Source organism: Urocampus carinirostris, chromosome 9 (assembly GCF_059441175.1).
Source record: "Urocampus carinirostris isolate Australia breed hairy pipefish chromosome 9, RoL_Ucar_1.0, whole genome shotgun sequence".
NCBI classification, from domain to species: domain Eukaryota; kingdom Metazoa; phylum Chordata; class Actinopteri; order Syngnathiformes; family Syngnathidae; genus Urocampus; species Urocampus carinirostris.
The window spans coordinates 41,233,438-41,256,714 of record NC_142357.1 but is presented as its reverse complement, the minus strand read 5'-3'; the positions used below and the strand labels follow the sequence as shown (position 1 = coordinate 41,256,714).

The following is a 23,277-nucleotide window of genomic DNA, read 5'->3' as shown; positions in this document are numbered from 1 at the left end:
GGAGCAAAAACGGGACAGGCGGGAGTCAGGGTCGAAAAAGGCTTGCCTAGTATACGCTGAGGTTCGCAGACGGACTGACACCAGGGGATTGACAGGATTGGGTTCAAATAGTGACACAGAGCCGATCGGAACCCGCGACGGTTGCCGCCAAATGAGCGGGACAGCCGAGTCACATCGGTAATCGTGACGAGAACCACACGGACACTAACCCCTTTGTCTCTATTTGACGTCAGGGGGTCTTTATCTGGGAAAGAAGGTCAGCGCTCCAAAAGACGTCATGGTAGAAGAACTGGCCCTCCCGTCCAATCGAGGCTCCCGCATGTTTCAGGAGAGACAGAAGAGAGCCGAGAAGTTCACGGTGGAGAACGTGGTCAACGCTGCTCACAATGCCATCGTGAATGTAAGGCCCGAACGGGGTCGGGGTCTGTTGGGGGCTCCACACGCTAGGGTCCCCATATGAAATTTTTACTTGAAGGTCCAGGCAGTGTTCCCTCTAGGTCAAAATACGCGGGTTCCCCTGACGTTGTGTCCTAAATGCGGTATTTTGAAGTCAAGGTCAAAGTAGAACGAAGTTGAGTAAAGTCAGTAGAGTTTTTCGAGAACCGGCTCCTTCGGCTCGGCTCACTAAAAGGAACCGGCTCTTTCGGGTCCTAAACGGCTCTTCGGGTGGTTTTTGCTTCTTTCATCCCTACCCGACCAAATATTATGTAAAATGATGCACCCAATGACTTAAAGGAAGGGAGGGAAATACAACAAAAAAAGAAAAAAATACCTAAATGAAAAAGGACTAAAACGCTGAGAAAAAAAGAAACAAAAGGAAGAGAAAAAAGAAGGAAAATTTCAGAAAAAAGAAACGCAAGAAACAAAAGGAAACGAGTAAATAGAGAACAAAAAGAAAAAAGGTAACAGTTAGGAAAAAATAAACACAATGAGATTTTTTTTAAAGGAATTAAACAAGAAAATCTAGCCGGCTCACAAAAATCAGGGCTCCAAATTGCTCATTAAGAAGCCAATTAAGTCGAAGTTACAGTGCATGAAGGTCAAAATACTCGGGTTCCCCTGACGTTGTGTCCTAAATGCGGTATTTTGAAGTCGAGTCCAAGTAGAACGAAGTTGAGTAAAGTTAGTAGAGTTTTTGGAGAACCGGCTCCTTCGGCTCGGCTCACTAAAACGAACCGGAATTTCAAGCACTTCACCAAAAATCCTAGCATTTTGCTGAAAACATTCAATTCAACGCATTTTCAAGGATTTCAAGCACCTGTACCAACCCTGTGTCAGACATAGATACTAGAAGAATGCAGGCCACTGGTCTAAGGCACAAAATCAAGATGATACCGCCCTCGATTGGGGATAATGGATTTGTCTTTCAGGAGAATACGTTTTTAAGTGAAGTCACTTAATACTGCTTGAATTTTTCACTACGATTGACTTTAGCTTCTCAGGTTGTTCAAAAAGAGTCCCCGGAGAGGGCTTAGATAACCACTGGCCTTTTGTACTATGATGATTTGAGTTCTGAGAGTAATGGAAACGGTCCCTCTTTCAGGTCCATCCGGCGCCTGTCCCTCCCCCGCAAATCATCCAAGAGCCCCGGGGGGGAAAAGCCAACCCGGCTTCCTCCGTCCATGGTAAGCGTTGGCCCGGTCGTGAAGCTTCGCTAGTCTCTCTCTCCCTCTCTCTCTCTCTCTTTCTCTTGCTCTCTCTCTTCCTTTTTCTCTATTTCTCCCTCCATCTCTTTTCTTTTATCTCTATTTTTCCTCTTTCTCTTTCCTTTTTCTCTTTTTTACTCCCTCTCTTTTTCTCTCTGACTCGCTCTCTTTCTAGTGTCTCTTTTTTGCTCTCTCTCTCTCCTTCTCTCTCTCTAACTCTCTCTAATTTACATGTCTTTCTTTTTCCTTTTTTTCTCATTCTCTCTCTCTCTTACGCTCTCTTTTTTCTTTCTCCTTCACTCTTTCCTTCTTTTTTCTCCTTTTCTCTCTTACTCCTTTTCTTTTTCTCTCTATTTCTCATTTTCACTCTTTTTCTCTCGAGTTCACCCAGTGTTTTTTTCTCTTCTCTGATTCTCTTGATCTTTCTATTTTTCTCACTTTTTTCTCTCTTTATTTTGATATCTTTCTTTTTCTGTCTCTTTGTTTCTCTTTCTTTTTTTTCTTTCTCTTTCTCTATAATTTTTTTCCCTTTCTCTCTTTTGTGTTCTCTCTATTTCTCTCATTATTTATCCCTTTTCTGTCTCTCTCACCTCCTCTTTTTCTCTTTTTCATAAAAATAATCGGTATCAGCACTGAAAAAAATCAGTCGATCCTCAGCCCTAGCACGGAACCAAAACGGCCCATTACTATTCCAAATCCTTTCCAAATTTCTAAATTGATGAAGAAACCCTTTCACAGAAAACTGGGAAGAAATAGAAGGAACCGAGTCAGCATTCGTATTTATCGCACCGCTGTGCTTCAGGGCAGCCACAATCGAATGATTTTATCCGCCGTACTAAAACTTCACATTGCCTTTTGATACCGGCCACCTCAGGCACAACTGTGTAACCATTATCCTGTTTTAAAAGCGTCTTCAAAAATATACGGTCATCGACAGGAATTATGGACAATATCTTGGACGACAACGACTACTTTTCGAGTTCAAGTTTTCTACATTTTATGGGCGAACCGCAACCCAATTCTAGGCGCCCATTTTGGAACCCAATCAGGTCTATAACGGACTTGAATTAGCCTAAAATCGAACATCGAAAAGACAAGCTGGGTTGAATTTGCCTTTCAGAACATTTGAAGAAATACAGTTCTGTTCAAAATAATACCGGTGCAATGTGACTGAGCAAAATATCCCTGGTTTATAGTATATTTTCCATGGTTCCGTGCTAGACAAGGTAGTTCTACTTCCCCTGTACTTCATAGTATTAGTGTGCTTTTGTTTTTGTAGTATTCTACAAGAGTATTTCCATAGTATACTTTTTGCAGTATATCTGTAGTATTACTGTCGTTTTTTGCAGTATTTCTGCAGACAGATTTTTGTAGTATTTTCTTAGTATTTTAAAGTATGACTGTGCTTTTATTTTGAAGAATTTTGTAGTATTTCTACAGTGGTATTTCCATAGTAATTTTTTTTGTAATATAACTGTAGTTTTTTGTAGTATTTTCGTAGTATTTCATAGTATTAGAGTACTTTTGTTTGGAAGTATTCTGTAGTTTTCCTACAGGAGTATTTCCATTGTATAATTTTGTAGTAAATCTAAAGTATTACTGTAGTTGTATTTTTTGCAGTATTTCTGCAGTCAGATTTTTGTAGTATTTCCTGAGTATTTTATAGTATTAATGTGCCTTTATTTTGAAGTGTTTTGTAGTATTTCTACAGCAGTATTTCCATAGCACAATTTTCGTAATATAACTAGTTTTTTTGTAGTATTTTCGTAGTATTTCATAGTATTAGAGTACTTTTGTTTGGAAGTATTCTGTAGTATCGCTACAAGAGTATTTCCATTGTATAATTTTGTAGTAAATCTAAAGTATTACTGTAGTTGTATTTTTGCAGTATTTCTGCAGTCAGATTTTTGTAGTATTTCCTGAGTATTTTATAGTATTACTGTGCTTTTATTTTGAAAAAATTTGTAGTATTCCTACAGCGGTATTTCCATAGCATTTTTTTGGTGATATAACTGTAGTTTTTTTGTAGTATTTTCGTAGTATTTCATAGTATTAGAGTACTTTTGTTTGGAAGTATTCTGTAGTATTCCTACATGAGTATTTCCATTGTATAATTTTGTAGCAAATCTAAAGTATTACTGTAGTTGTATTTTTTGCAGTATTTTTGCAGTCAGATTTTTGTAGTATTTCCTGAGTATTTTACAGTATTACTGTGCTTTTATTTTGATCTATTTCGGAGTATTTCTACAGTGGTATTTCCATAGTACAATTTTTGTCGTTATAATGTGTTTTTTGGTAGTATTTCTCTCATAATATTTCTGAAGTATTTTTAAAGTATTTCTCTCTTTCAATAATTATGTAGCCGTATTTTCGTATCATAATATTAATGTAGTTGTGTCGTAGTATTTCTATAGTAGAATAAAGACAAAATGATATATTCGGTCCCTGTTTTATTCATATGTAATGGTTGTTAGTTGAATTTCTTTGGCAGGAAAAAAAAAGATGAATAAATTCAACAAAAACATACAGTACTCAATAAAACACATAATTAGCATTTAGCTAACGCTAAGCTAATCGGTGAAGTCGACACATTTCATAAGTGATGTAAGTTTAAATAATAAGTCATTGATAAAAATTGAAAAATCTTAAAGTATTTTGTTGTCGCTTTTGCTGTGGGGTTAGACCACACCCCTTGTGTTCCGCGTTTGGGTCCGCCCGACACATTTTTCATAGAAACTTTCTCTTCCCTTGAAAATCCCGACAATTTTTAATCTGGATTTTCATCCGTCAGGATACTCGGCCCCTCTGAAGGAGATCCCCCCTGAGAAGTTCAACGCCACGGTGATTGCTAGGTCTTACTGGTCTCCATGGATGGAGGCCTTGCGCCATAACAAGGAACTTCTAGAAGATTTCAATGTCCAAATGGCTTCACCACAAAGACAACAGATTGCCCACTATAGATCCTTCAACAGGTAAAAACTTGGGATTTTTATTGGTTTAATTCATGGGCGTAACCAATATGGATATGGAGGTGCTCACGCACCCAGACATTCATCTCAAGCACCCCCAAAAACGATAGTATTTTAAAAACGATATTTTCTTTAATAAAAGACAGGATGGATTTAAATAGGATGAAAAACACTAGTCCATTCGATTCTCAGCACCACATTGTAGTATTTCTGCAGTAGTACTTTTGTACTACATAAAACAAGTACAAGAATACTACTATGTAGTGCAGAAGTGGTGGGAAATAGTATAAGAGGAAGACCCAAATATGGTTGGATGGATGAACGGGGTAAAACATGCTGTGGATGTTGATGTGAATGGTGAAGTACAGTTTCAAATGACTGATATGGACTCATATGATGCAGAGGGGGTAAACCAGTGTATGCTGTCGGGCCTCTCTGCTGATTGCTGGTTGTTCGGTGTCAGGTTGGGAAGAGCGAAATGGAATGAATGCTTGGTCAGTGAGTGTTCTTGGCTAGTATTTTGTAGTATTTCTATAGTAAAACGTTTGTAATATTTCTGAAGTATTACTGAAGTTGTTTTTTGTATGATTTTTTGGGGCATAATTTTGTAATATGGCTGTATTGTTAATGTAGTTTTATTTTTGTAGCATTTTTTGTAGTATTTTTGCAGTTTTTTGTGATATTTCCATAGTAGACTCTTTTGGGTGTTTTTTTAGTATTTCCTTAGTATTATAAAGTATTTTTTGAAGTATTTTGTAGTATTTTACAGTAGTATTTCCATAGTACATTTTTGTAGTATATCTGTAGTATTTCTGCAATCAGATTTTTGTAGTATTTCTCTTGTATTTTATAGTATTCTGTGCTTTTGAGTTTTTTGTATTTCATAGTATTAGTGTGCTTTTGTTTTGAAGTATTCTGTAGTATTCCTACAAGAGTATTTCCATAGTATAATTTTGTAGTATGTCTTTAGTAATTCTGCAGTCACATTTTTGTAGTATTTCCTGAGTATTTTACAGTATTAGTGTGCTTTTATTTGAAGTATTTTGTAGTATGTCTACAGTGGTATTTCTAAAGTACAACTTTTCTAGTATACCTGTAGGGTTTTTGAAGCATTTCTACAGTCAGATTTGTGTAGTATTTCCCTAGTATTTTATAATATTAGTGGCATTTTGTTTTGTAGTATTTTGAATTAATTCTACAATAGTATTTCCATAGTATCATTTTTTAATATATCTGTAGTATTATTGTACTGTAGTTGTATTTTTGCAGTATTTCTACAGTTACATTTATTTTACAGTATTACTGTGCTTTTATTTGGAAGTATTTTGTAGTATTTCTACAGTAGTATTTCCATTGTACAATTTTTGAAGTATATCTGTAGTATGTTTGTAGCATTTTTGCATTTAGATTTTTGTAGTATTTCCCTAGTATTTCATAATATTAATGTGCTTTTATTTTGAAGTGTTTTGTAGTATTCCTACAAGAGTATTTCCATAGTATAATTTTGTAGGATTACTGTAGTTGTGTTTTTGCAGTATTTATGCAGTCACATTTTTGTAGTATTTCTTGAGTATTATATAGTACTATTGTGCTTTTATTTCGATGTATTTTGTAGTATTTCTACAGCGGTATTTCCATCGTATAATTTTTGTAGTATATCTGTAGTGTTATTGTACTATAGTTGTATTTTCACAGTATTTCTGCAGTCAGATTTTTGTAGTATTCCGAGTATTTTGTAGTATCATTGTGCTTTTATTTTGATGTATTTTGCAGTATTTCTACTGTGTTATTTCTATAGTACAATTTTTGCAGTATTTTTGTCGTACTTATGTGTTTTTTTGGTAGTATTTCTGTCGTAATATTTCTGAAAAAGTATTCTTAAAGTGTTTCTGTGGTAATATTTCTGTAGCCTTATTTTCGCATCATAGTATTAATGTAGTCGTGTTGTTGTATTTTCTATAGTAGAATGAAAATGAAAAGATATATTCGGTCCCTAAATTTGGATTAAAGGCGCAATGCGGAGGTTGGCAATGGATTGCATGAGCAGAAGATAAAGCCACCTTTCCGTCTTCGAAATATTTCGAAAATTTCTCCCGCGTATTTTCTTGGAAGGACGTCTTCGGATGGCTATTTTCAATCCGGACACTGGAGACATCTGCCCGGGGCTCGGTTTTCACAGCCGGAGCGATGTGAAATGCATCCGCGCCGCCAGGAAAGATAAATATTTCCTTTCGGCGGACGGCCAACATCTACAGAAAATGAATGTGAGCCCAAATCTTTCTGATGCTAAAGAGAGAAGTAAAAAGCGGATAACCATGGAAACAAAGCTCGCGGTCATGAAAAGAAAAACGAAGAACGCGTGTCAATGGCTACTGTCATGGAATTGCATGGCTGTAAACAGTAACATCGTTCTATACATTGTCTGTATGACTAAGAGTGTCAGGTACCAGAACAGGATCAGGACCCAAACGCGTGACGTTCTCACACAAGCCTTTTATTTTACGGGAATTGGGGGAGTCATGCACGTGAGGTAGGTCTGGCGTGGAAAGACAGGAAGCCAGAGACCGACGAGATCGATTCCAATTGCCTGAGTTGATATCGGACGGGACAGGACAGATAATGAAACAGGATATCGAAAATGAACAAGACGGGAACGAAAACTGAAGAGAATAATAAACAGGACAAAAATAGACAGAAGAAACTGGAAACCGATATTAAACAGGATAAAAATAAACGGGAACAATACCGGACTGGAAATACCAACAGGAAAAAGGGACCGAGTCAGAACCCACGTCTTGCGGGGCAGAGGTTCGTTGAGGGACTGATAAAGGAAGAGTGAGAGCACGGAGCTTAAATTGAGGGAAAGCCAGTCTGTTAAGGAGCCGCAGCTGGCGCCACATGGGCGGGGCCGATTGGGCGCCATGGCAACCGTGACAAACCTTTTCGTGCTGCCTTCATCTTACTCCCAAGTCCATTGTTACCCCACAACATGCTGTCTCTAGAAATGGACGTTACCTTTAATTTCCCCAGGCAACTCCTCACACAGGCACATTAGTTCCGCCTTTTGGTTCCTACCAATATTCCCTCATCAACAATTGACGATCGGAACCTTTGGTGTAACAGGTTTTGAGTTGGTATAGTGGAGTAAGCGGGTGGATGAATAGGTGGAAAGGTACAGGAAACGGCAAATTCATATTTCCACTTGGAAGCAGTACCCTTAGAAGATTTTCATACTTTATTTACCTCTTCTTTATTACATATGGTCGAATGTGTCAAACAGGCGGCCCGCGGGCCGGATCAGGCTCGCCAAGGGATTGAATCCAGCCCGCGAGACAACACTCAGAGAAGCGTAAGAGAAAAACAAGCTGCAGGTTGAAATATGTCCACTTGATGTTGCCAAAGCCAGGTGCCTCAAACAAAGACACTGTACTTGTATTTATTTCTTTCTCTCTCTCTATCCCTCCCTTTTTCTCTCACTCTCTGTCTTTCTCTCTCTTTCACTTTCTGTGTTGCTCTTTTTCTCTTTCTTTGTTTTGTCTCTTTTGCGCTCTATGTCATTTTACTTTCTTTTGCCTTCTCTTCCATTTTTTTATTTTCTCTTTTTCTCTCCCTCTTGCTTTTCCATTCTCTCCTTCTCCCATTCTCTCCCTTTCTCTTTCTCTACTTCTATTTCTCTTAGTTTTCTTTCCCTCTCTTTCCTCCTCTCTCATTATTTGTCTTTATCTCTTGTTTCTCACATTTCATGTTTTCTCTCTCTCAGTCTTTCTGTCTCTCTCCCTCTCTTTCCCTTCCTTTTTCTCTAACTCTCTTGTCTTTCTCTCTCTTTCACTTTGTGTCTCTCTTTTTCCCTTTCTTTGTCTCTGTTTTTTTCCGCTCTCTCTGTGACTTCTTTTGCTCTCTCTTCCATTTTTTCCTTCTCTCTCTTCTTTCTTTCTCTCTTGCTTTTCCCATTCTCTCCTTTGTTCTCTCCTTTTCTCTTTCTCTACTTCTATTTCTCTTTGGATATTTTTCTTTCTCTCTCTTTCTTTGCCCCTCTCATTATTTGTCTTTATCTCTTGTTTCTCATGTTCACTCTCTCTTCTCTCTCTTTTTCTCTCCTTCGCTTTGTCTCATTTCTTTCTCCTTTCCTTTCTCTCTAATCTACTACTCCGGCCCCCGAGAGAATGTTTGTTCTATCGTGTGGCCCCCGAGGTAAAATGAGATTAACACCCCTGGATTAGAGGATAGAATAAACCACGTGTGAATTGTTGTGAAAAGGCGACAATTTCAAGCATTAACAAGCATTTCAAGCACCCGTACGAACCCTGGTCACGGATCACATCCCATGGCTTCCGGCAAAATGAATCTGGTTTTTCTTTGGACTCGCAGGTCTCCTATGCCTTTTGGGGGCGCACTATTCAGCAAAAGAGCGATCCCCGTCCCGAGCTCGGAGCCCCAGGAATCGGAAAATCTGCCCGGCAACACTTCGGAGCGTCTCTGCTATCGGCCTAATTTCAACAGAGCGCCCAGGGGATGGGCGGGTCAACACTGCCCCGAATCCAACGAACTATGAAAAAGGACTCTGATAGATCAGTTACATTAGACCCCCGGGATACAGTAAGAATCTGCAATAAAGTTAGGGTTTGCAAAGGAAAATGGTCTCATAATGCATGGTTAATGGATTCCGAACCTCTGCTACCCCAGTTAAAAACAACAAAAAAGGTATATAGTATTACTAACTGGTAATATAAGTGCATATGATTGAAAAAACAATGTTCAAAAGAAATATAACATTTGATCTACCTGAGTTGAGACTTCAACTGGTAGAGTGGAGTAGCGGGTGGATGCAGAGGGCGAGAAGACACTGATGACTGATTGAATATTAAACTGATTATTAAACATTCATTTTGGAGGAATGTCATGCCCTCTGATTTCCTTACTTTAATCGCCTCTTCATCTTTAATAATAGTTCCTATCATTGATTTGCTACAACCATAACCAACCAATCTTAGTGAGATTAGCCAATTGTGTACCCTTGTCATATTTGTTATCCAAAAACTTTATTTCCAAGGTTTTGCTTTTGCTTATGACCCATAATAAAGTACGAAAAATCCAGTATTGTATCACCGATTTGCAAAGTCTTTGCACACACTCAGCATAGCCATAGTGAGAAGTAGTTCAGCCAATAGACTATTAGCAGTTTCATGATGCAGAGAAGCAAACCAATAGCATCCCAGCATTTCATCGGACGCCGACGAATTGCAGAAAGGCATCTCAAGAGATGTAAATCTTCATTAGGTAATTTGATGTTGATCTTGTATAGTGGGGGAAAACGCCATAAAGAGGGCAATAAATATACGATTGCACGGTATAACTATATCTTTTATCACTCTGTTTTAATCCAGGATGCTGGAAAGAGTCTAAAAAAACATCTGATTTGAAATGTTGGGAGGCGGTGACACTCTATCCCGGGGGTCTACTGTAATTAGCTTAAGGCTGTTATCTGTGTGTTAGCCAAAAGTGAGAACGGGGAAAAAAAACCGCTTGCATAAGAGATAATGTGGTTAGCAGCTGCACGAAGTAATGGCAGCAGACGAAGCAAAGAAAGGATTTTAAAACGTAATTTTCACAGTCAATGTACGATTATCTGGATTCATAAATGAGATTAGGCAGTCAACATCTTTTGTTGGGCTGCAGAATTTCAAACCTGGAGAGGAATATAAAAAGAGGAACTGACTGTTTCTATACAGGATTTTTCCCCACAAACATCCCCACCAGTCGCTATCTTGCTTCTAGCTCACAGGTGTCAAACAGGCGGCCCGCGGGCCAGATCAAGGAATTGAATCCGGCGCGCGAGACAATACTCAGAGAAGCGCAAGAGAAAAACGAACTGCGGGTTGAAATATGTCAACTTGATGTTGCCAAAGCCAGGTACCTCGAACAAAGACACTACTTGTATCTCCCACTCTGTCCCTGTATCTCTTTTTCTCTTCCTTTGTTCCTCTTTGTCTCTTTCTCTCTCTGTGTCTTTTTAACTTCTTTTGCTCTAACTTCCTTTTTTCCTTTTATCTCTCTCTTCCTACCCTTTGCGCTTTCTTTTCTCTCCTTCTGTCTTTCTATTTCTCTTTGAATTTCTTTCTTCCTCTCCCTTTCTTTTCCGTCTCTCTCATGACTTTTTATGTTGTTTCTCACGCTCTCTCCCTCTCTTTTTCTTTCTTTGTCCCGCCCTCTCTCCTTTTCCCTCCCTCCCTCCCTCTTTCTTTTATTTCTTTATCTCTCTTTCTTTCTCTCGAATCTACTAGTCCGGCCCCCGACAGAATGATTGTTCTATCGTGTGGCCCCAGAGTTGAAATGAGTTTGACACCCCTGTTCTAGCTCATTCTTTGAGCAATTTTGAGCTGTTCCCATCTTTTTGTGTCAATGGGCTGCTGTAAACTGACACAAATTCTGCCGTTCTGCCTCAACAATGCACGCAACTTTGTTACAGCTCTATGATAAATAGACCTGTTTTTCTCTTTCACAATGAGTGAATATCAATAAAGCTACAGATTTTCAAGGTGAGAATGAATATTTTTTATTCGGTAAATACAAAAAAAAAAGACATTTGAATTAACTCATCGGGCATGGAAAATGGACACGGTTTAAAATAAAATGAACCTAACAAAAAATGTTGACATGACTGCACCGATTTGGGTATTTTTCTGCACGACAGGTGTAAAAAAAACAATAATTACCTGTATGTTTATTTTTGGGATTATTCCATTCAGTCCAAAGCAGGTACCTGCATGAGACGGGACAAAATGGGGCGTGGCTCGGGGAAGCGACCAATCACGGTAAAGTGTGAGGCTAGCGGCTAATCGCCTTGTCGAGCTCCGTGTGCAGCGTGGGCTCCCATCCTCTGCGGGTCCTGTGAGGGATAATGGATTTGACCCGGAGGTCTCATGGTCATGGGTGGAGGAGGCATCGGTGGAGCCATGGCACCCATGGGATGAAACATTGGCGGCCCGAAACCTTTGGAGAAATAGTCACAGGGTTTATCTTAGAGTATGAAAAATGGACACAGTAGACCACAGTACGGTGTCGGATGTTTTTTTTCGTCCCCTCGTTAATGCATTTTCCCCACAATTCGACAACAAATACTGCATTAAGTTGCTGATATGCAGTTGGCTGAATTACCACCCACAATGCCCTTCCTTTCATTCACTTCAGAATCTCGTACTTCGTAAAGACGAGTCAATGAAACAACAAACATGTGCTTTATTCATTTGCTCTAGGTCCCAAGGCTTGCAGTGATGCTAAATGAAGAAGCAAAAACATGATAACCATGGAACCGTGGCTTGCAATTATGAAAAAAATCGTAAGAAGGCACAGGAATAACTATCCTTGCCAAAAGTACATAGCCCTAAGCAGTTGACCATTAACAAGTTCCCGTGACTGTAACAAATCGACGAACGGGACAATTATTAAGAATAAGGAGATGTTCAAGTTTTCTATTGGAAAGACAATCCTTGCAAGTAGAACGATGAACTTTAATTTTTCTTACGCCACATCAAGACAAAAAAATAAATAAAGGTAATTTATCGTTTTCATGCCTATTGAAATACACTGTTTTATCTTACATAAAGTCAAATATTCTTGTTCTAAAATGTGACTTCAGTGTTTGAGAGCAAACTCTGAGAGAAGGCTGTCGTAAAATTGCCTGTGCTTGGGAATGTGTCTTTGGTTTCTGTTTGTGTAGATAACAATGACTTATCAACTCGCCTGGGGTGGGGGGCAAGGGCGATGACCTATCACCCTTATCCCAATGCTTCGAAGGACGATTGGAATAATTGCATCAACGCGGCGCGGACCAATCAGCCAGAGGCTTGGTCACGGGGCGTAAATATTCCATCGGCATGAATTATAACAGAGGAGCCCCGGGAGTCCCGTCGCCCTGTCTCCTGCACACGATTGTAATTGGCACAGGCAGAGACCTGATTTGATCAACTATGTGATTCGGCTAAATATATTAATATGTGGACTATATGCGGCGATCGGCTGAATAATTTCCCTGACTTTAGAACATGCTCCATCTGTAAGGGTTTGGACAAGACACGTGAAGTGTCTTGGAGTCAGATTGCAGTTTAGGAAATGTTAAAACCTTACACTATTCAATTATATTATTATTTTCTATACACGTGTATATTACACATTAGTAATGGTTATGTACAAAAGTATTATTTTAATGTTTGGGGTACAGAGCACATGACTGTAGGTTTCTATCTCCCGCTGTACAGCGAATTTACTTTGCCATCCCCACTTCAGAATGGATTCGTATTGTATGCCAGAGATCTACTGTAACTTTGCTCAGATTAGCATTTTCAGGGTTCCTACAGGTAAATTCAAGACTTTTAAAGTCTTTTTAATGACGAATGAAAGCAAAATTGAAGACCATCCTTGATCATCTTCCTCCCTCCATCTTAATATACCCCCTGCCCGCCTCAGTTCCATGGGGAGCAGAGCTTTCAGCCGCTCTGCCCCCCAGCTCTGGAACTCATTGCTGCCTGACCTCTAAAATTCGGAGAGCCCGTCCACCTTCAAATGCGGACTCAAAACTCACCTCTTCAGACCTTTCTTGACTACCTGCCTCACATACTGTGTTTTATTTGCCATTTATGACTTGCTCGTTTTATTCTTGCTTTATTTTTGTGTTCTACTATATGTATAGAAACCTTGGGTTTCCTGAAAAGCGCTTCGAAATACAACACGTTATCATTAATATTTTCCCCACAGTGGAAAGTAAACATCTCTGTCCGAAGTTGCTATGTGCATTGTGGGTAGAGCTAAGACCCAAGTCTGACCTGAAAGGCCCGACTGAAACCACATCACCGTTTTGATAGTTCCATTCTTAAGGTCACACAATGTAAATCGGTGAATTATTAAAAAGACAATTGATAAATGTGACTCAATCTTTTTAGTTCAAACAAATACAAAGTGCCAATGAAGGCCTTTTTTACACATTCATAAATAACTTTTCAAGGATCCGCGGGAACCCGGATTTTCAAAGCTACCGTCGGTGGTCTTACCTGGAGGAGGTGGGTTGAGACCTGGCGGCGGCGGTGGCAGAGTAAGGTTCATGACAGCGGGAGTTGTGTTGGGGTCCAGGTTGAAATAATTAGCCGGAGCTTCCTCATCAAGAGGTGGTGGCGGAGGTAAGGCTGAAAGGTGGTCAAGGAATGTTTCAAAGACTGGTGTGCTGATGTTTCCAATAAATACTAAAGGCGGTTGTACTGACCTCCTGGTAGTCCTGGCACTGGATCCAGTCTGGTGCCCATCTCAGACACTCCTTCACCCTCTTTTCCCCTTGCTGCCTGTGATCTGTAATAGTTAAGATATGAGAATTTTAAGAGTATTTATCGTTTTTTTTCTCATCTATTATCTCCTCCTTACCTTCCCCACTTGACGGTGAGCCTCTGCCCATTGACGATAAGCTTGTTGAAGGACTTTTCGGCCGCCATCTCGGCCGCTTGCCGGGTGGCAAACTGGATGAAGGCGCACTGCTGCCTTTGGACGATTGTGATGGTACGGATCTCACCAAACTGGTAAAAGTAACCCCTTGAAAAATATACCGTGAAAAAGTCAACAATCAGAGACACTTACAGATCGTGACTAGAAGATGACAGGGTTCTAACTAAGATTTTTTTTTAAATCAGTTCGAAGGTGGATATTGTTTGAGTGACAAAATTTTATCTACTTAAATAATTGAACGACCTGATTTGTTTCAACAACTCAATTGAAGTACTAATTCACGATTGGACACATTAATTGGAATAACATAGAATGGGTGTCTTCATGAATACACAGCCAAAGCCAGGATAAAGTACCATAACCTTCGGACTAAAAGCCGCACCAGATACGTTTTAAAAATTAAAGAACATTTTGTACATATACAAGCCGCACCCGACTATAAGCCGCAGGTGCCCACAATGAAACGTGAGACATTTACAAAGAAAGACAGTACATAGAGTAGTATTTCATTAACACATAAATTACAGACATGTTAAGAATATGACTAGAACAGTTTTCTTCCATCTTCGCAACATTGCTAAAATTCGCCCTATGCTGTCTCAGTCTTATGCGGAGATTATAATTCACGCGTTTGTTACCTCCTGTCTCGATGACTATAATGCCCTACTCTCCGGTCTCCCCAAGTCCAAAATCAAGAGCCTTCAGCTGGTACAATATGCTGCAGCCAGGCTTTTAACTAAGACAAGAAAGTTTGATCACATAACCCCGATTTGAGCTAACCTGCCATGGCTCCCTGTGAGCTTAAGATGTGATTTTAAGGTAGTATACAAAATCATGCATGGACTTGCACCCTCATATCTTTCAGATTGTAATTTCCTCCTATGTTCCGGTCCGGAGCCTTTGCTCTGAAAATGCTGGTCCCAAGAGCCAAGAAGAAATCCGCAGGTTGGAGAGCGTTCTCCATTGGGGGCCCCGGTGCTGTGAAATGCTCTTCCCCCTGAGATTCGATCCGCAATCTCTGTGGAACTGTTTGAATCTAGGCTTAAAACACACTTCGATTCTATAGCATATGAATAACCTAGAATTTATGTTGACAATATCTGTGTATGACTTGCCCTCATGTAGGTTTTAGATCAGGGGATGGTGCTATAATAGTCTGTAGTTTGCAATAGTATCTGCAGCCCTTTGAGACTCTTTGTGATTAAGGGCCAAACAAATAAACATGACTTGACTTGGAAAAGGCAATGCGAAATTTCCATGCAGCAGCTTTTCCATCTTTATTGGCCATCTTGACTATTTTTATTTGAAAGTTGCGTCATCGTCATATGCTTTTCTCTTTGCAATATGCATGACAAGGGTCAATTTATGCTAGTTGTGTTCATGTATAATGCACGTTACCGTATGCTTAACTTCTATGTTGTTTTACTGGCAGTTGTGAGTTGCATCTTCCCCGACACTATCTGAAAAATGCACACGGTAGCCGCATCTCTTCACAAGCCGCAGGGTTTCAATTTGTTTGACCAAAGTTGCAGCTTACAATCCAGAAAATACAGTGCGCACTTCAATGAAATGTTATTGGCTTGTACTTAATTCATTTCTGAGTCAGCAGACAGTGAGAAATTGTATTTTGTAAGCGATTTTCTCCAAATTACCTCAATGTAGCGTCTGTAAACATGGTAAATGTAAACTCTCTACCAAATAAAAGCGGCGAACTGGCTGTGCTGGTGAAAAACATCAAAGCGTACAGGGAGTGCAGTTTGCTGTCTTTTATGGAAACGTGGCTCACGTCTAGCATCCCGAACGCTAGCGTGGAGCTACCAGGCTTCATCGCTGTTAGACAGAGACACAAAAGCCTGCGGGAAGCGGAGAGGATGCGGACTCGCTATCTACGTGAACACGAGGCGGTGTAACCCTGGGCACAAAGATTTCCATCTGCTGCAGGGAAGTCCAACTTTTGGCCTAGGGTGTGACCTCATCCACTCCGCTGTTGTTAAACTACAAACACAGCACCCCGACGCCATCCTGTTAATCTCTGGGGACTTCACTCATGTGACTCTGGATACAACACCGCCTGCTTTCTTTATTATTTTATTTTTCAACACAAAGATACTGCTGGAAGTGTGAATTTCCCTACGGGAATGAATGAAGTATCTATCTATTGAAGGATTTTATTTATTTGACTATAAAGGATTTTATACAATTGAATACAAGTTACATTAATTGAGTTTAATGGTATAGTTATTTACTGACTGCGCCTTTATTCAATGAGCAGTGAAAGTTCAGGGCAGGCATAAGTGGTGGAAGAGGTTGTTTACAGGAACGAGACGTACTGCTCATAACACAATCAGCACACCCAGACGCAGTTGACGCAGAAAGGTCCGATGTCGTTTTGAGGAAGCCAGACATCAAGGCGCTCGTCTATGAGATTGTGAAGCACAGTGGGCTTCCTTGGCACGCCCATGGGAGGAGCCGGCACACCAATATGTGGGGAGAAGATGGCCGATAAGAAAAAGCTAAAGGACTTGAGAAGAAGGCTTCCCACAGACCCCAACGTCACTTCGGCCGTCTTCGATGGAGTACACTTAATTAAATTGTTAGGAAAATAAATCTTCCTTCATGTGGAAATGTCGGCTTCCTGGTAATTTTTCCCTCAAGAAAGCAGCGCACATAAATTGTTGGGTGAATGTAGGATGTGTTTGGTTGGTTGTTCATTCGAACAATTTGATAAACAATATATTTTGATAATTAATACCCAACACTATCTATCTTTCTATCTAATGTTAGTTATAACTCTGTGATTCTCCGTTTGCAAGATGTCTATACGTGAAGGGGAAATGAAAAGCTCACTTGAGATCTCCATCGGTGACGCTTTCGCCAAGACCCCCAATGTAGAGGGTGGTGATGGACTTGTCGTCTGGGGGGTCCAGCCTGGGCATGGTGGAGGCTCGCTTCAGTAGTTTGTCAGCAACCGGATCGTTGATGCCGTAGTAACGATCCTTGATGTTCTGGTCGGCCAACGGGTCATCGGGATCGGTCGGTTTCTCGTGCCTGGGGAAAACAACGAGGCATCAGGCTGGCACGTATTAAACTTATACGGTATCCTATATTATTTTCCAAAGCAATTACAGACACTGGGTTTTACTGATACTTATTCATTTAAATTATGAATCAAAATTCTAATACACTGACCACTACTACTTGTCATCATTTCAAGTTTACATACTGAAGGATTTTATACATTTGACTATAAAGGATTTTGTACGATCAAATACAAATGACATTTAAATGCAAAAAATATTCACTGGCTGAGCTGTGGGGCGAGGTCAATGCAACCTAGGAAAGAATGATGTTTACAGGAACAGCGGGGAACTGGGACAAAGGGCTGAAAAGATATTTAGCACTTCGACGCAGACGGCCCTGGTGACGTAGTAACGCTCGGGGATGTTTTGACCATTTTAGACATTGAGGCGTGGGGGCTTTCCTGGCACGCCCATGGGAGGAGCCGGCACACCAACTTGCGGAAAAAGACGTGGGTCGAGGGAAAAAAGGCAGAAGATCAAGGAACATCGAGAGAGGAGGCTTGACGGAGACTCGAATGACACTAATCTGGCCATATATTCGATGGAGTTTACTTAGCTAAATTGTTTGAGAAATTAAATCTGCCCCCATGTGAAAATGTCAGCTATTGTTGTCCATCTTTTCCCATCAAGAAACGAGCGCGCATTGTGAGGTGGTGTTTGGTGAACGGAGTCAGATAATTAATTCGAACAATTTGGTAAACGCTACATTGTAATATTTGATTTCCTTACAATACCAATGTAAAAACAATTGGAGGTACTCACCTATAAGGACACTCTTCCCCTCTTCTACACTCTCCCTTCACCCAAAAGGAGCAGATGTGAGGGCGGTTCCTCTTGTAGTACGGTGTCGTGCGAGCCAGTTTCAGCAACATGTCACTGGAGCTGGTCACTTTGCCGACCTGACCGCCCGGCCGAAAGTCGTCCGTATTGGCTAACTGGAAACAAAAACGGACACCCGAGACACGTCGAGAGACACAAAATTGGCTGGGAAGTCCATTGAATACAAATGTGACGTCCCAAAATCAAAAACCCTCCCAACTCATAAACAAAAAAGCCTTTCTACTTAGACAGTAAACACCCAGGATACGAATATTTTACTTAACAATGTGGAATAAGATGTTTTTTGGCCCCTCTTTGGTATTTGATAAGTGCCAAAACTGTTCATGCATATGACAACTTTATTCTCTAAGTTAAATATCTTCTATTGTCAGCTTCATATTAAATGCTGGTGTGCTGTTGGACGCGTCAGGACACCATGTAAAGCCAGATATTCTATTGGCTGAACTCCCTCCCACGATGCCTTTTTCTTTCTTCATTTAGTTTAGAATCTCATGTGGTTTGTAACAACTGCACTTCTGAGATACAACACAGTATTTTATGTACTGTCCCAAGGCATGCAGTGATAATAAAGGGAGAACCAAAAACTTAATAGACCACTGAAAAAAACCTTGTGATTAACAAGAAATAGGACACAGGCACAGGAACGCTACCTTTGCTAAATGACATGGCTGTAACCAATTGGGACTACTATTAAACATAAAGAGGTGATTAAAAGCAAGGATATCTTGCACATGGAACTTTTAATACCAAGTTAATTTTTTTAAATCTGAATTTTCTTCACCCTTCTGCAACCACCCGCTACTCCACCTGACCAGCTCAATTTAGATCACACCAAAGGCAGATAAAATGTAACATTTCCTAATAATGTTATATAATCACATTGCACTTAAGCAGTATTTAATATATAATACTTTTATTCTATTGTTTTATCTGTGGTAACAGGGTTTCGGAAGGCATTCGCTGTACATCATAGGTTTCTATACCCCTCCATATGGCAAATTCACTATGCGATCCCCACCTCAAGACGGATTAATGTTGTTTCCTGGGGGTCTACTTTAGTAAATGGTCTGCATTTATAGAGCGCTTTTCGAGTCTGAAGGATTTTTTACATTTGACTATAAAGGATATTTTAAAATGAACTACAATTGTAAGTACATGTACTCAGTTGGATGCAGTAGAGATTCACTGACTGTTTTTCTTCAAGGTATATTAGAAGGTTAGGTTGTCTGGAATGCATCAGACATATGTTGATAACAGAATTCCTGTGAATGCTGACGGGAGAAGGCCAGACGCATAAGGACAAACATCTGCGACGCCCTTCGGTGGGTGAGGTGGCGGCGCGCCCATGGGAGGAGTCGGCACGCCATGGTGCGGGGAGAAGATGGCCAATGAGAAAAAAGCTTAAGCTAGTTGCAGAAACATGGCAAAATGGGAAAGGGTGGAATGTTTTTTGAGATGTTACTTCTGCTGTTGTGAATAAACCCGCCTCCGTGCGGAATTGAAGGCTGTTTGATTTTTATTGTACTCTCTCAAAAATCGAGCACGCGTGATTGTTGGTTAGAAACCTAACAAGTCACTGAAGACCCCCCCCAAAGCGTTTCACAATGAACACTTACCCATTCAAACAGTTGTCTTTAGATATATTTTTTAATTTAAATTACCAGGATATTATATTGTAGTTTTAAAGATAAAATAACACAAAGTAAAAGCCTAACAAATCAAATACCTCTCTCTCCATGTTCTGTGTAAAGTACTCTTTGTTGACGTCTGAGCGAGGAATGTCATCTTTAATGGAAAGACCAGTGTCTCGAACCTGGATGGGTAAACCTGAGACAAAAAAACAAAACCCAATAAGAGATACTACTCCTAAGTCAAAAATCCCGCAAACATAAAACATAAAAAAAACGCTCACCGTACTCCAGATCCAGCAAACATGTCTGACAAACATTTTTCATTTTACTGCAAGTTTGGCAGACTTCGGTCTTCTTGAAACGCATACGGGTCCCGGGACACCAGCGGAAGACGGTAAAAGGCCGAGCGCAGATCTGTTGGAGAAACATTCGACCGTTAAAATTTAAAGATGGCGTGACTTTGTCCAAACATTGACTATGTTTTCCCCTGGACGCCTTTAAAATATACAGACATACCTTGCATTCTTTTCCATATTTCTCTTTGGTCTGGCGGAGAAAAACGCAGTTAGTACATAACAGAACGCAGACTAATAAAACAAAAGACGATCTCTCACCATTCGAATGTAAGGGTTTTCTCCTAAACATGTCTGACAGAGAATGGGGAAGTCCTGTCGAAGGAATGTCATTTAATACATGATGCAAATCAAAAGCGATATGAAATATAGTACACAAACATTGTTGCATTTTTTTAGGTAATTGTGTAGGAATTTTAATTTATCAAGTCCGAGGCTCTGCAGCCGATGGCTCGAAAGCTGCATGGAACTTCTACAGAATTTTTTGAATATAGAAAAATATTGGGGAGGGAATTATATAGGACCGTCTCAGAAAAAGAGAATATTGTCATTATATAATTATCAATTGTGATCCCATTAAAATTGTAATACATTCCGAATGAATTACAAGTCAATTCATATATTGCTATCTTTTTATTAATTTGATGTTGATGATTTTGGAATACAGCCTTCTAGTATTGTTTGTTATGATATGCGAATATTCTGATATGGGATATTTGAGTTTTCGCCTTTATCAGAAATAAAAAAATAATTAAAGAATCGCAGTATTTCAATTGATTTTCAAACAATCCGTAATAAAGGCCTTTTTTAAAATCCATTAGAAAACAATGAATCTCATCTCAATATTCAAATTTTCTTAAGACAGTGCGGTTTATATGTATTGTTGACGTTTTTCTGCAAAAATGGATTCCCGATCTAACCTGAAACATTTGTTAATAGAGGCGCTTTTTCAATGAAAATTTGCTAATCCGTTCCGAGAAATGCAAAAGTATGATTTTTTTTAAGACATCATAAAAAAGCATGAGAACATGAAACACGATATCCCCCAAAATTACATACCACAAAAAAAAAACTTAAAACGAGAGGCATAATGCTTAAAAACATTCAGAATACTAAACGAAAAACTTATTATTTTCACTATAATTTGTTCATACAAGGCTTTTTTTGCAGCCACAGAAATTTCAATAGTTAAGGTTTCTAACTTCTGGTCTAGCCAATGCTTGCATTCCTTGTATCAATAAATTATTCGTTTGATGGCTTTATATCACAAAAAAGCCATTTTTTAGTTTAAAATGGTTAAATAATAATTGCGATTGAGCAAATTAGCTTGAAGGGGAATTTTATGAGAGTTATTTAGTTATCATTTAAACCGCAGGGGCAGCTCAGTTGTTAGAGCGTGTGGGGCACAGTTCTGAGGTCAAACCTCCTGTGTGGAGTTTGCATGTTCTCCCCTGTGCTTGCGTGGGTTTCCTCCGGTTTCCGCCCGCATTCCAAAAACATGCACGTCAGGTTAATTGGCCGGTCCATATTGTCCCTAGTTAGAAATGAGCGAGTGGCAACCAGTTCAGGGTGTCCCCTTCCCACTAAAGCCTGAAGATAGCTGGGATGGGCTCCGGCACCCCCGCGACCCTACTGAGGATAAGCGGTGCTGATAATGGATGGATGGATTCAAGCGCAGGTTCGAAAACGTTCTCCATTCAGGCCCCGGTGCTCTTCCCCCTGAGATTGGATCTGCAACCTCAGTGGAACTGTTTAAATCTCGGCTTAAAACACACTTCTATTCTATTGCTTATGATTAACCTATATTTCCCGTTGATGATATCTGGGTATTAATTGTTATTACAACATTCCTGGTCAGCCTAGAAGGGGGATGACCCCATGTGCTGTCCCTTCTCAAGGTTTCTTCGTTTTCCTCATTGAAAACTGTGACAACTGGAACAAGAAGAGCAGCCCACATCTTAGAACTGGATGATCTGGCCCTTTCTCTCCTTGTCACTGCTTAACTCAAAGTGCTTGCATCGCCTCATGGCCAGCATTCTCTTGGATCGGCAATTGGCCTCCATGCGCTCGAGCCTCAGCACAATTTTCTTGGTTTGTCTTAGCCTTTTTACGGAAGATGGGCTTGGTTTGACCACCATAGCCGCTCTGCTTCCTGTCGTATCTCATCTTACCCCGAGCATAGAGGGAATCTTTGCCCTTCTTGTACTGGGTGACATCATGGGGTTGATGCTTCTTGCACTTTTTGCAGTAGGTTCCTGCGGGTCTTCGGGACGTTCACCGTGTTTGCGTCTCAATGCAGCGTAAAAGAGTCATGTTGAGGTTTTTGAGTTTTTCCTTGCCCTCATGTAGGTTTTAGATCAGGGGGTACTGTCATAATAGTCTGTGGTTTGCAATAATCTCTGGTCTGTACAGCCCTTTGATACTGTCCCTTCTCGAGGGTTCTTTGTTTTCTTCATGTTGAGGTTTTTGAGTTTTTCCCTTGCCCTCGTGTAGGTTTGAGATCAGGTGATGGTGTCATAATAATCTGTGGTTTGCAATAATCTGTAGTTTTGTGCAGCCCTTTGAGACTCTTTGTGATTAAGGGTGTCACAAATAAACAAGACTTGACTTGTTGCTGTCTGTGCATTTCAGCGTTAGCACATGGACGGAGTTTTGTCAATACTTAATAAAAACACAACTACACTTTAACCTTCGTACAGGCTGAGGATTTTTACCATTTATGCAAGGACAGTTAAACAATATTGGATCAACCCAGTTGGAACTCTTTGTATTCTTAACCTGCATCCAATGCTAGCATGCTAACGCTAGCGCTTCGTTTGATCATCATTACATCCAACTCAAGCCAAGACATCTTAAACTAATGTTTACACCATTCAAGCATTTAAAAATCATATCAGGTGTTTTTTAAAGTAATTGACTTAAAATAAAGTCTACTTCATATATCACGTGATACAAGGTAGGATTAGCATCGCTAGCCAAGCACACCGGTTAGCTTGCTCATGCTAACTAGCAGGCCGAAGAACGAATAATTGAGTCGTAAAAGAGGAAATGTTTGAGTTATCTTTTCCCCCCCAGGTTAGAAATGAGAAATTATTCTTTAAACAGTAGTGCAGGTTAGTAGTTAAATAGTTATCGTTGAAACGTACCGCGTCTTCCCAGTTCTGTCTATTATAAGTGTTGGAGCCGAGGGACGTCGCCATTTTGCGAAGAGTGATGTCAGACCGCGGAGCATCGCCGTAGTGCCACTTTTCGCCTGAGGGGGGCGCTCTTTC

The 23,277-nt window shown here is 40.1% G+C and overlaps 2 protein-coding genes and 1 pseudogene across 2 annotated transcripts in view; 1 reads left to right on the top strand and 2 right to left on the bottom strand.

The window, feature by feature from the left end:
* Nucleotides 1-11,253, top strand: part of LOC148360315 (myozenin-2-like) — a 17,092-nt gene extending 5,839 nt beyond the window's left edge. The window contains exons 3-6 of the mRNA XM_088343895.1: nucleotides 234-400; nucleotides 1,544-1,625; nucleotides 4,438-4,618; nucleotides 8,984-11,253. Coding sequence (XP_088200021.1) covers nucleotides 234-400; nucleotides 1,544-1,625; nucleotides 4,438-4,618; nucleotides 8,984-9,167 — 614 coding nt within the window. The 3' untranslated portion in view covers nucleotides 9,168-11,253. The remainder of the gene's footprint in view (nucleotides 1-233; nucleotides 401-1,543; nucleotides 1,626-4,437; nucleotides 4,619-8,983) is intronic.
* Nucleotides 11,144-23,277, bottom strand: rbm22 (RNA binding motif protein 22). Its single transcript, XM_088343893.1, has 11 exons — nucleotides 23,152-23,277; nucleotides 20,267-20,320; nucleotides 20,169-20,198; nucleotides 19,934-20,066; nucleotides 19,748-19,848; nucleotides 17,944-18,116; nucleotides 16,949-17,149; nucleotides 14,024-14,188; nucleotides 13,869-13,951; nucleotides 13,660-13,791; nucleotides 11,144-11,605 (listed from the first exon to the last, which is right to left on the bottom strand). The coding sequence occupies exons 1-11, from the start codon at nucleotides 23,203-23,205 to the stop codon at nucleotides 11,448-11,450; spliced, it is 1,284 nt and encodes a 427-aa protein (XP_088200019.1). The 5' UTR covers nucleotides 23,206-23,277; the 3' UTR covers nucleotides 11,144-11,447.
* On the bottom strand, nucleotides 21,774-22,722 carry LOC148360314 (large ribosomal subunit protein eL42-like; annotated as a pseudogene).